Raw genomic sequence first — 13,490 nt, 5'->3', positions numbered from 1 at the left:
GACACACGTGGGAAAGGTTTGGTTGTGTGTTTTTTGTCTGTTTGCTTGCATTTGGGCACCTCTGAAGATTTCGTAAACTAATTTTTCATCGTGTTTCCCAAGATCAAGGAGCAGATTTTCATCTATCTTTAAATATGACTGGAAGCCATTTTGAATAAAGATGCTGGACCGAACCTTTTGAAACTGCAGCAGCGATTTTTTTTTTTGGTTTCTTAGAATTTCCAAGGAGCCCTGGGTACATACCACTAATAAGCACATAAAAGCCAGTCCATTATACTGTGAAGATCTCCCTACACTTCCACAGAAGATTTGCTTTCTCCTGGTCTAAGGGAGGAATTCAGTTATTTTATTTACTTATTAAGGCAATCTATTCTTTATTTATGAAAACAATTTTCTCCTGCCTTATCTTCCAAAGAATCTCAAAGCAGCTAACAACACACAAACTAAACACAATAAAACAAATCCAGCTGTCATCAAAATATACACAACCTAAGTCAGCATCAAAGTTATTGAGTTGGCCAAAAGCTTTACTGAAAAAGCCCACGCCGTCTCAGGTGCTTTAAAGAATATTGGAGGGAAGGAAACACCTCCCTTGGCTCAGTGCGACAATGAAAAAATGGCTTTAATCAAGTGTCTCCCACTTACCCACAAGCAATGGCACATCCTGAAGGGGCATAAGCGCATGCCATTACCCAGGTGCAAGGCATCGTCACCGCATGTTCCTGAAACACAAATCATCTCTTGCATCTTATGGGTCAATTTGCAAATCCTTACTATATCACTAAATGATAGTAAAGCAGGATTCTCTTATACTGATTTTAAAAGATGGGAAATGACTACAAGTGAGTGACATTTGTAACACGAGAGAAACATATCGGCAACAGGCCTTGTTCCATTAGACCTTTGGACCCTAGCAGAATGGAAATGTTTGTCTGACACTTGGCTCAGCTTCACATTGAAATGAAACGACTTATTTTAAAAAATATATCCCCAAACTGGCTGGCTACCACCAAGGCCAACCAGAATTTACAGGTATTCAACATGGAATGGAAGACAAAGGGACAAAGAACCTCCTATTGCCCCCCCCCCCCCCGGCCACATTCATCGAACACATCCAGGGAAATCAGAAACAGAAGAAACTTACCTTATTGGTAGTGAAGGCATCCCAAACAATCACCTTCCCATCCTATGAAAAGCAAAGAGGGATTATAAGTTTCTAAAACAAGGAGGTATATTTTGAAGTCTTACTGCTCTGTTCATGTTCCATTTTCCTCTCTAGCCTAAAATTGAAAGGTTTGCGCAGGAGGGATGAAACTGGTGGTAACAATCCCTTCAAATGCAACATCAGGTCTTCTAGGCCTAAAGTATGGGTAGCCCACATTTTGCCCTCCGGATTTTGTGGGACTTCCAACTCCCATCGGCCCCAGCCAGCAAGGTTAATGGTCAGAAGAATCCAAAACAACTGGAGGACACAGCAGTGGTTACCCTCAATCTATTTGAAACCAGGCTCTTGGCTGGCTACCACCAAGGCCCTATGCTAAACTAGACTCACAACTGAAGTCAGCCTGGGAAAATGGTGCTATACTTCAGCCTGGAAATGCTATCAATCACACATCTCTCCACCACTTCCGTTGGGTGGGGACCTTTCATGAAAACCTTTGCTCAGAGAAAAAAACTTCTCCCTTTTGATTATTTTTAGCTGAGGAAACAGATGCAAAAGTGTTAACCAATTCAGGAAGAGAGCAGGAAACTTTGTCCCTGCTCTGAATTTTGTCTTCACGATACCTTCATGTACCTTGTGTGATGCTGCGACACCATGACACCACATTCAAAATACAAGCCCAACAGTTCCAGGAACAAGCAAGAAGGTGCGGCCTGTGTTTACAAAATTGTCTCAGAGCAATTAGTCAAGAAGGGTTGTTAGCTGGCATGAAAGAAAGCTGGGTATCATCGATTTCTTAAGGTGTTTTTTTTATAAGGCTCAGTGAAATGAAACAGAATTGTTGAAAGTCAAATTAGAAAAAAAGAAGAGTTTTGAAAAGTAAGTGCATCACGTCCTCTGAATTGAGGCAAACATTTGCATTCATGCCATTTCAGCATTTGTTGAAAACATGATGATTTTGTTGAGGTCTTTGCTGGCCGTCCTTACCATCTGGCTATTTTCAACTTCCAAACTGTTGACCTATTGGTTGCTGTTTTATTCTGAATTTTGTACATTTGCTTTTGTGCACAGAGTGCAAAAACAGTATATAAGTATTTTGATAAATAAAGTAGGGTACAAAACAGGCTTTTTAACTGCCATTATTATAGCCTTTGGCCTCTGCAAAATGTCTGAAACCCCTGTCTCTGTCTTCAGGGAAATAAGTAGGAAGATAACGCCAAGAGAAGTTAAATTAGAGTCGATGGAGAACAGAATGGGATGTTTATATGTCCAACAAATAAGGACCCAGGTAATCAAATATTAACTTGCTGGTTTGAGGCACTATTTATATAGTCCAAAGCACTCTAAATGTCATGAAAACTAGTGGAAGTTATGAAAGAGTTAAACATTGCCTCAGATGATGGCAAGCTATTACTGGTTAGTGCAGACAACTCTGTAGAATAAGTATCTGGAAGAAGGCAATGCCCTACATTTTTAAATAAACACACAATCTCGTCAAATGTTAAAGACTAAGTAAGACATTTTCTTTCCCGTTAGATAGTTCCTCAGCATAGGAACAAGCCCTCAAGACAATGACATCATCTCTCTTTACCTGGGAAGAGCTGACAATTCTTCTTTTATCTTTGCACCAGTCCATGCAGAGGACTTTATTGCCATGGCCTTTCAGTGTCCTTCTTGTCTTCATCACAAACTGACCCAAAGCTTCCACACGCTCCGCCACCTGATGAACTGCAGGGAATTCAAGACAGAGAGTCACTGTGTGCTTTGGCAATTGATGCAAAGATCCAAGATGATGGTCCCATGTTAAGTAAAAGGTTGTCAACAGGCCTGAAGCCTTAACTGTTGTGGCCAAGGGGCCTCTGGGGTATGGAATTGTTGCAGAGCCTGAAACAGAAATGCTTTTATGGCATACTAATAAGAGATGGGGAGAAATCCCTTTTTGTTTGCATTTTAAGAAGAAACTATCCAATTTGTATTTCTCAAACCAATATGTGAAGTGAAACGCACTCTTCGAAATTCACATTTCTCCTAGTTTTGCCATGCAAAGTATACACAAGTGCATTAGGGGGAATGGCTTCCAAAAATGTAGCCGCCAAGAGAAATTCACCTTAAAATGCTGATGAGTTTTCATAAGAATTTAAAAAATATATAAATGCCACAAATTGCAGACAGAAATGTGTACAGCTGATCTGAAGACTGGGAAAATGAGAAATGGAGAGAAACTAAAATTGATGGTTTCGTCCATCCATACAAATAAAATAACCTTTGTTTTTAAAAAAGGTAATTTCATAAAACTGAGAAATAAAGGCCTATGGTTGTACTCAACCAAGTTCTACTCTGAGGTGACCCCCTGAAATTAAATTATCCCAGTGGAAGATGTAAGTTGATTTCTAATTAATAGTTCACCCATTTTTTCTTATATCTTCAGAAGAAAACACAGTTTTATTTATCTAAAGGTTTGTTTAGTCCTTTCTCCAAGAAGCCCTGAGTGGTATACAGTTTCATTCCCTCTCTCACCCGCACATTTCCTTCTCACAACAGCCCTGTGTGGTAGGCTGGGCTGAGAGAGGTCACCCCATGAGCTTCTTATCACAGTGGGCATTTTTGTTTTGTTTTTGTGTGAAAGCTGAAGATTCAGGGAAGGGTCTGGAATTAGCCGCGAAGAGGCCAGATCCCTGCCTGCTTCCACTGTAGGCTTTGGGCTTGCTGGGTTGCAACCCAGAGATTTGCATGGCGGGCAATGAAACAACTGTGACCCACTTGCTCTCCACTGGATCTGGAGTGTGATAGGTAAAAGGTAAAGGGACCCCTGACCATTAGGTCCAGTCATGACCGACTCTGGGGTTGCGGTGCTCATCTGACGTTATTGGCCGAGGGAGCTGGCGTACAGCTTCCAGGTCATGTGGCCACCATGACAAAGCCGCTTCTGGTGAACCAGAGCAGCACACAGAAACGCTGTTTACCTTTCCGCTGTAGTGGTACCTATATACAGTGGTACCTCTACTTACAAATTACTTACGAATGTTTCTACTTACGAATGGAGCTCTGTCCGCCATCTTGGATGCGGTTTAGATAGGATTTTTCCTACTTACGAATTTCAATGCATTCCTATGGGATTCGACTTACAATTTTTTTCGACTTACGAATGTGCGTTCGGAACGCATCAAATTCGTAAGTAGAGGTACCACTGTATCTACTCGCACTTTGACGTGCTTTCGAACTGCTAGGTTGGCAGGAGTTGGGACTGAGCAATGGGAGCTCACCCCGTCGCGGGGATTCGAACCGCTGACCTTCTGATCGGCAAGCCCTAGGCTCTGTGGTTTAACCCACAGCGCCACCCGCGTCCCCTGGAGTGTGATAGGGCAGGTAAAAAGACTTGGAGAAGAGGGGCTTCCATGTGGGAGACAGCTGTGGCTGCTTCATCTCCCCCTTTCACTACAGAATTTGAAGTTGCAGCACAGACCTCTGGCTTACAACTTTAGCAAAGTGTGCATGCCTAAAGTTCAAGGCAGGCCTCTGCTTTCCACTGATGGAACACAATGGTCCCAAATACTGTTTGGGCACCAACTGTTATTTCCTGCACTGGCGAGGTTGTCATTTTATTTTATTTTTGGACAGGACTCCTGGACCCAGTAATGATGGGCAATGTTTTGTGTATGACTTATTTGGCTGCAGCTCAAAAAACCCATTCCTCTCTCTTTTTAAAGTTACTCATTGATTTATTAGCCTTTCAGTCATCAGCCTTTAAAAGGAAAGCACTCAGTTGCATCTCCCTGAAAGAAGGAAAGATCCTCTTTTCAGAGGCAAAACTGAGAACATCCCTGCATAGCAAAAGCCACAGCCGACAACCACTGTCGAACAATTTTCTAACTACAAAATAAATCCCTAGAACCTATTAGAACCCCATATTCAGTGACTCCCAAGTAGCATTTAGTGACCCCCCTATCTAGTGCAGCGTTTCTCAACCGCTGTTCCGTGGCACACTAGTGTGCCGCGAGACGCTGGCTGGTGTGCCGCGACGTGCGGCGACGAGAAGGGCGATTTGCATTGTCACGTGCCTGGCGGCCGCCAATATTCAGCACTAACCCGCCGGAAAGCAATATTTCTCCTCCTCTTTCCCAAAGCTCAGTGCAAACGAGCCTGGCGGCCACCAATACGCAACACTGACCCGCCGGAAAGCAATATTTGGCAAGTGTTTCTTACAGTCATAATTATAATATAGGGCGGCACAGAGTTAAATTTTTTAACTTTTTTAATGGTGGTGTGCCTCGTGATTGTTTTCACGGAACAAGTGTGCCGTGGCCCAAAAAAGGTTGAGAAACACTGATCTAGTGACTCCTATACCTGTTTTGTTATTAACTTCTACACAATCATCTCAAGGTGATGTGCAAGGGGAAAAAAAGCAAAAGACCAGTTAAAAGCACTAAGAAATGATCCATTTTAAAAAATAGAACAATATAAAATAGACACTGGTGGCGAAGGCACACCTTTGCAGCTGGTAATGCCTGCAGGAAGAAAAATGTCTTCCATTTAAATCCTGGGATTCGGATCTGAGGGTCTAACAGTTATTTCCTATTTCCTTTATTTCACAGAATTTATAAATGATGGTTAAAAAAAATCGAAATGGTTTACAAAAAGATAAAACAATAAAATTGTGATACACACACACACACACACACACACACATGTGTGTATATATATATATATATATATACACACAACCATATTTAAAACAAGCAAAAGTTTGAATACTAAAACAAATTGCCTCAACTTTATGAGCATCTGGGTAGGCTTGCCTGAAGAAGGATGTTATTAGCGGGAGCCTAAAAGAGTACACCTGCTTGAGCTCAATGGGCATGGAATTCTGAAGTGTATAGGTGCTGCTTCATTATATGATGGGGCTCTTGCAACAGCAGAACAGGTATTATGTGGCACCTGCAGCAGTGCCAATTCTGTCGTTTGAAGCAGTTGAGTGGGCACATGTGGGGATAGACAAACTGGTCCCAAGTTGTTAATAGTCACACTTTGAACCTGGCCCAGAAGCAAATTGTTAGCCAGTACAGATATGTTCTAAATCTCTGAAGTTTAGGAGAAACCCGGGCAACTATTTTTCTTGCAAGCTGATTTTCTGGTAGGGAGTAGGGAGCTTGTGGCTTCCTAGATGTTATAGGACTACAATTCCCATCATCCCTCACTACTGTCCATGCTTCAGGTCAGAAGGTGAAGCTTTAAGGCTCTAGTTATCCACAAGGGGGCAGAGCTTGGAAAAGGGAGTCTCAGCGCAGGTGCCCAAGGGCTTATCCACACTTACCTTTCCAGGCAAAGTCCACACTTTAAATCTCAGACACTGAGCCTTTTTCTTCTTGCCCCAGAGCTTTTCCCACGAAAACCTGCTCTTTAAAGCTCAATCGGAACAAACCGCAACATGCTGGAAACCAGAATTGACGTTTGTTCCAATTGAGAGCTAAAAAGCAGGTTTTTTGCAGGGAAAGCTTTGGGGCATAACCCCCCCCCCAAAAAAAACCACACTCAGACTTGTGCCTGGAAAGATCAGGACAAAAGGTAAGCGGAAATAATCTCTAAGAGTTGCTCACTTGACGCTCTCCATGGTTCTGCATCTCCTGACCTGGCCTTCCTGCCTTTCCTCTGTGGGATCCAGCATCATGACACATTTATTGACAGCACTTTTGCTTTATTGGATTCTAGCCTTGATTTTAATGAGTTGTTGTTGTTTGCTTGGTAAACAACTTTGGAGGGGTTGTTTGTTTGGGGGGGATTTTTTGGTGTATTAACCAACCTCTAAACTGATTAAATAAAGAAATAATGGTTAACAGGAAAGTATGTTTAAAGCATTCATTTCATGCTCACAAATTTATTGAGAGCTGCACGAATTATGATAGTTAGGAAGTGGAAGGGGCAAGCAGAATATAAAATGGAAGAATGGTATAAAAAGGTGTGGGATATAGCTATTGATGATAAATTAACATGTGCCATTGAGGTAAGATGGTGAATATGCAGGAGAAATTATTTTGAGGAGATATGGAGGGTGTTTGTAGAATTTGTACTGTTAAAACGGAAAGGGGTCAAACCATCGCAAGAGGTGTTGAAATTTTGGAAGGTTGGATAGTTACAATGGAATGGTCTTGGGGCTGGGGTGCACATTTTTATTCTTATTTATGTATGATTATTACTTTGTAAAAAAAACAATTAAAAAGGGGGGGGGAAATAAAGCGTTCATTTCATCTGAACAACAACAAAGTATTAAAATACTTGATGCTGCAGCCCTATACACACTTACTTGGGAGTATAGCCCATTGGACTCAATAGGACTGAATCTTTATGTTGACACTTCAAGGACCTAAGAACAGCGTCCTGTTTCCACAGAGGCTGAACAGATGCCCCCAGAAAGTCCGAAAGCAGGAATGAGTTGGTCACCATGTTTACCCTAATTTTGGGGGCCATTTGCAAACAGGGGGGAAACTGTTCTGGATCCCATGCAAACAAACATGCAGTCTCCCTCTTCCCCCCCCCCTTCCCACAAATGACACTTAAAAATGTAATTTGGGTGTCCCCACCCTGCAAGCCTCATTGGGCATGCGCAGCAAGCAGGAGGTAATCTTACAGAAGAGTGGAAAAGCAAGGGGGGTGGAGAGAAATAGCCTTTTCCCTCCAGCTGCAATTTCTAGGAAGATCAAACTCCACCTCACCCCATAACAATCAGTCAGACTTGGAAAAAAAGTATTTCGTTGGCTCCAATAGGCCAATTGCTATTTCAAGTCTAATTGCAACATGAGAGGGACATAGCACCAGTAGCAATTGGGTCTTTTTCTTTCTCTTTTTCTTTCTTTCTTTCTTTCTGATTTTCAAGAAATACAAAGGAACATGCAATGTCTCTCTCTTTTTGTTGTTGAGTCTTTTGGTTATGTTCCAAACATGCAATTAGGTTTGAAAAAAGTATTATATTGTCTACAATACAAGGTTTATTATTGAATGAATTTTGGTGTTGGTAGGATCTGGGGGCAGGTGGATTACTGCTGAGTAAGGGAGAAGCTGCTTTCAAACCAAATTTCAGCAGGTGGGATGAGGGGAATGGGACTCAGAAGGCTCTTGCAGGTGCAAACACACCTGTGAGTGTTGTGCTGGCCTCCCCACGCAAATCTAAAAAACAGATGGCAGGGATGGTGATCCTGTGACCCTACAGATGCCAGACTACAACTCCCATCAGCTCCAGCCAGCATGGCTCCCATAGAGCCATGGATTGTGGGAGTTGTGATTTAGCAACATCTGGAGGGCTGCAGGTTCCCAAAGCACAGCTCTGAATGCTGTTATTCTTCTCAGCCAACTTAAAAGTTTCTCTGCCTTCCCAAATAGCAACTCCCCCTCCATCTTCTAGCCCTGTAAAGCAGCCTTTGCCAACCCGTCGCCCTCCAGATGTTTTGGCCTGTAGCACCCATCGGCCCCCAGGCATCACAGCTAATGGGTTGGCGAAGGGCTGCTCTAAAGAGCTCTAGAAACAAGCAAGGCTCGGGGAATCCTCTCCTTGTCAGGAAGTCACCCTACCATCCTGTTTGCAATGTTTGCAGACAGCAGCAGATGGATTTGATCAGGCAGGAATTTAAGACAACAGAGGAAAAATTGAGTGGATTTTCTTCCTTCTTTTTTTTAATGCAACTGTTAAATAAAAGACAGGTGCCCTGCGGCTTGCCCCTGCCCCTGTTTTTCATTGGGTCGCCTTAAATGGTCTCCCTCGGCCTGGATCTGGCAACCATTATTACGGGAATCGAGCATTAGGCTCATTCTTGCGTCCACAGCCGCCTCTTGCATTCCCTGGCATGTTTACATCTCACCAAGCACCCCCACCCCACGAATAAACACATATCTGCTTCTGAGGATCATGCATCCAACGACGACAGGGATATTCCATTCCTCCTGCCTCGATAAATAAATAGATTGAAATACCACGACTCTGCCCTTGCTCCCGCCCCACTTTTATTTTCAGGCTTCCAGATTCAAACGCAGCAGCTAGCTGTCGACGCTGCTGGATGGTGTGCCGATTTTCTTGCAGCCACGCCACTCTCGGAAGAACCACAACACGGGGAGGGGCAGGTGGAAGAGATGGATGCGGAGGGAGGGGAAGGCAGGCTCCCCGGCTCCCCACCCCCGATCTCTCATCAAACAAGCCCAGCAACCCACCCACCCCCCAGAATCCTTGGGCCACCTCCACCCCCAGAATTGCTCATATGATGCGCAGCATCTGCTTGCCTGCCCCCATCTCTCTCTCTCTCTCTCTCTCTCTCTCCTCCCACCGCTTTCTGCCATCTCTGCTTGGGATGGAGGACAGCCTCCAGGCAGCTAAGCGCCCCCCCCCGCAACCCCCTTCTCGGGCCCAGACTCACGCTCCACGTCGTGCAGCTTGGCCCTCTCCTCCTCCAGCTTGCCCTTGAGGCTCTCGGCCTCGTTCTTCAGAGACGCCAGGGTCTCGTTCTCCTTCAGCCCCTCGGTTGCCATCTTTGCAGGAGGAGAGGGGGAAAGAGACAGTAAGGAGGGAGGAGGGAGGAGCAGCAGCAGCAACAGCTCCGGATCCGCCCAGAGAGCAGGGAAGAGGGAGGCCCCGCCCTCCTCGACGCTGATTGGAGCGCCGGAGGCAAGGCGGACGCTTGTCCCACTCTGGCTAGGCAGGGCCGGGCCGGATGGAGGCATCTTCTCCCGGCACATTAAGCGGGAAAGGACCGGGGTGCGTGGGAACTTGGTTGGTTTGCGCATCATATGAGCAATAATGCCGGCTGGGACATACCTGCCCCCCCCCTAAAGTCTCAGCTCGCATAATTGCTCATATGGTGCAGCACATGCCCACCATTTGAATGCCACTGTCCATTAACTTGGGGGGGGGGGGCTGGCACCTTCAAATATTTTACCAGGGGCCCAAGGCCCTTTGGTGCCTAGGAGCTGGCTCCTATGCATGGAATCCAGTGACGGATTTACATATAAGCTAAACAAGCTATAGCTTAGTGCCCCACTCTCTTGCCCCCCCAATATACTTCTTAATTGTATTTCACTTCAATAATTACTTTGACAAAATACATATTTTGTTATGTGCAAATGGCTTTAGATACCTATTAGGTCCATAAATTACCATATAGCATATTTTCAACACAAAAAACAGTGACAATTTGTTGTTGACAAAGGACAGCTGGACATATAAAGGGCCCCATTACCTTCAGTAGCTTAGGACCTCGAAGGGATCATCTAGTCCACAGGGTGGCAATTTGATTTTTAAGGGGGGCAATTCAAGAATGAGTTCTTAACAGTTATTGACCTTTTAGGCTTCCTCCATGTAAATAGTTCACTTTTTGAATAATAAGAATTATATGTCACAAGTGGGGGGGGGGCATCAGGGTTTTAGAGATGCTTAGGTGGGGCATGGCCAAAAAAAGGTCGGGAACCACTGATCTAGTCCAATCCCCTGCATTGCAGGAATATTCAGCTCTCCCATGTGGGGATCGAACCTGAAACCTTGGCATTATTGACGCCATGCTCCAACCGACTGAGCTAGTCTAGAGAAGGAGGGCAAATGCTGAGGCAGGCAAGGAGAATGCATCCCCAGTCTCACCTCTTCACAAAAAAATAAAATCATCTCTGTTAGAGCTTGGTGCTGATAACATCAAAGTCTCGGGTTCGAATCTCCATATGGGCCACCTGTATATTCCTGCATTGCAGGGGATTGGACTAGATGACCCTCAGGGTCCCATCCAACTCTACAGATCTATGATTCCTGAATGGAGAGGAAATAAATATGTTCTCAGGGCAATACACAGGAGGCTGCCTTGTGTGGAGTCTTAAGAACTTAAGAAGAGCTCTGCTGGATGAGGCCAATGGCCCATTTAGTCCAGCATCCTGTTCTCCCATTGGTTGTCCTGATGTCCGTGGGAAACCAGCAAGTAGGACCTGAGCAAAGCCCTTTTCCTCTCCTGTGGCACCCAGAAGCTGATACATTCAGAATCATTTCTACCTGAGACAAGAGCATAGACATCATGGCTAGCAACCATGAATAGGCATTAATCTCTAAATCTCTTTGTAAAGCAAATCAACTTGGTGGCCACCGCTGCTTCCAGTGGGAGTGAGTTCCATTGTTTACCTGCTACATAAAGCAGTAATTTCTTTATCTGCCCTGAATCTTCTAACATTCAGCTTCACTGAATGTCCATGAGCTCGAGCTCAAGGGGAGGGGAGGGGCGGAGGCTTTTCTCTATCTACTTTCTCAATGCCATGCATAATTTTATAAATGTCTATAATGTCACTTCTTACTTGCCTTTTCTCTAAACTAAAAAAATCCCAAATGTTGCAACCTTTCCTCATAGAGTAGCTCCATGCCATCCCCTTAATCGTTTTGATTGCTCTTTCCTGAAACTTTTCCAACTCTGCAATATCCCTCTTGAAGCGATACTCTGATTTGTTTTTATTAGGTTTATGTTTGTTTGTTTACTCATTGTCATTGCATTTTATTTTTGTAAAGCACTTTGGGACATTCCGTTGCGGGAAGCAATTCATAAATTCATAACTGCATACCGTATGTCTGCTTGGAAAATTCCAGTGGGACTGAGTCCCAAGGAAACATATGCTCTATCCAATAAATTTACAGTTTATCTTATATATTTTCCCCCATTCCTATTTTTTTTAACCCAATGTTGTACCACTTCCTCCCCGCACCCACACATTTCCCCTGCAAACCAGTACGCAGCAGAGGTTTGTTGAAGACCATTTAAAAAACCCAGTGAAATAGAAATAACCACATACCATTTCCACACATAGCGAGCAATAGCTGAGTTTTTCTGATTTGCGGTATATCTCCCGGAGGGCTCTGTCTTTGGAACAATTGTCGCATGGGCCAAACACATTGGCCAAAAAGGTCTGGTCACACATCTTTGCTGGGAGTTGGAACTGAAAGGGACAAGAGGGGTGTGTGGAACAGGTCGGTGCTTGAGAATGAGGCACGAAAGCCCACGTTTGTACACAACACACATTTAAAGCACAGGGCTTCCCCCACCCCAAAGACTCCTGGGAACTTTGATTTACTCCTCACAGAACTACAATTCCCAGCACCCTTGCATACTGCTCAACCACCCTGATTTAGGTGGGACATCTTGCCTTCTGACTGGATCCTGGAATGTCCCTCCTTTTGGTCCACCTGACCCCAAGGTGCTTATTTTTTTGTGGGGGGGGGGAATAAATCAAACGGAAATTCCCAGGTGTCAAAAAAGGTTATTTATGTATGCCGCTACTGCGCCCTGTGTTTTGTTAGCCCAAGAATGGAAAACAAAAGAAGAATGGCAACTTAAACTGATGGAATATGCGCAGCTTGCAGATTTAACATATAGAATAACAGAACAAGGAGAACATACGTTTAAAGAAGATTGGGAAATGTTTATTGAATATATGGGTGAAAATTGTGTACATTTAAAAGTGCTGGTAGCATTAAGATAAATTCAACAGTGTAAATAAGTTTTGATGGATGTAACAATGGAATATTCAATAGTAAAATAGTAAAATATGCTGTGGTTTATGGTATGCATACTGAACCATGGAAGAATAAGAAGGGAAGTCATTGATTTAACATTGTTTAAATGAGTACCGTATATTCCGGCGTATAAGACGACTGGGCATATAAGACGACCCCCAACCTTTCCAGTTAAAATATAGAGTTTGGGATATACTTGCCGTATAAGAAATACGACCCGGCATATAAGACGACCCCTGACTTTTGAGAAGATTTTCCTGGGTTAAAAAGTAGTCTTATAAGATTAATTTTAAAAAATCTGACTTTCAGCATCCTTAACAAACTGCAGCTCCCGGGATTCCTTTGGGGAAGCAGCGGCTGCTTAAATTGGTGGACTACTGTGCTAAATGTGCTAAATGTACAGTGCTGAGATGTGGAAGAAGGATGTTAATTAGAAGACATTGTGATCGTGCAGCTGAGGTATTTTTTCTCCACTATTGCCAACTTCTTTGTTTTTTTTTTTGTAATATATCTCCTCCTTTTTTCTGTTCCTTCCTTCCTTCCTTCCTTCCTTCCTTCCTTCCTTCCTTCCTTCCTTGGATTCCATCAGTAAAGGCTCCGGCAATACTCTAGATTGTGAAGCGCTGACTGTAAAACCTCCCCACACAAACAGTACTGGGAACAATATTTTGTTAAGGATGCTGGGAATTGTAGTTCTCTGTAGTAAACTACAGTTCCTATAAATCTTATTGGGGGGGGTGTACATTAAATGAATGCAGCCCTTGAGGGACAAGGAAAGAAGTGTGCTGGGGACGACGGCAAAAGAAGGGTAGG

At 43.9% G+C, this 13,490-nt stretch overlaps 1 protein-coding gene across 1 annotated transcript in view; it reads right to left on the bottom strand.

Annotated features, from left to right (window-relative positions):
- Positions 1-9,778, bottom strand: part of GNB5 (G protein subunit beta 5) — a 31,227-nt gene extending 21,449 nt beyond the window's left edge. Inside the window, exons 1-4 of the mRNA XM_035131989.3 lie at positions 9,559-9,778; positions 2,754-2,890; positions 1,145-1,186; positions 646-722 (exon numbers count right to left, since the gene is read on the bottom strand). Coding sequence (XP_034987880.1) covers positions 646-722; positions 1,145-1,186; positions 2,754-2,890; positions 9,559-9,670 — 368 coding nt within the window. The 5' untranslated portion in view covers positions 9,671-9,778. The remainder of the gene's footprint in view (positions 1-645; positions 723-1,144; positions 1,187-2,753; positions 2,891-9,558) is intronic.
- Positions 9,779-13,490: the final 3,712 nt, after the last annotated feature.

This window comes from Zootoca vivipara, chromosome 13 (assembly GCF_965207765.1).
Source record: "Zootoca vivipara chromosome 13, rZooViv2.hap1.1, whole genome shotgun sequence".
Classification (NCBI taxonomy): Eukaryota; Metazoa; Chordata; class Lepidosauria; order Squamata; family Lacertidae; genus Zootoca; species Zootoca vivipara.
Note: the sequence above shows the minus strand (reverse complement) of the source record. Positions and strands in the feature narration are given on the sequence as shown.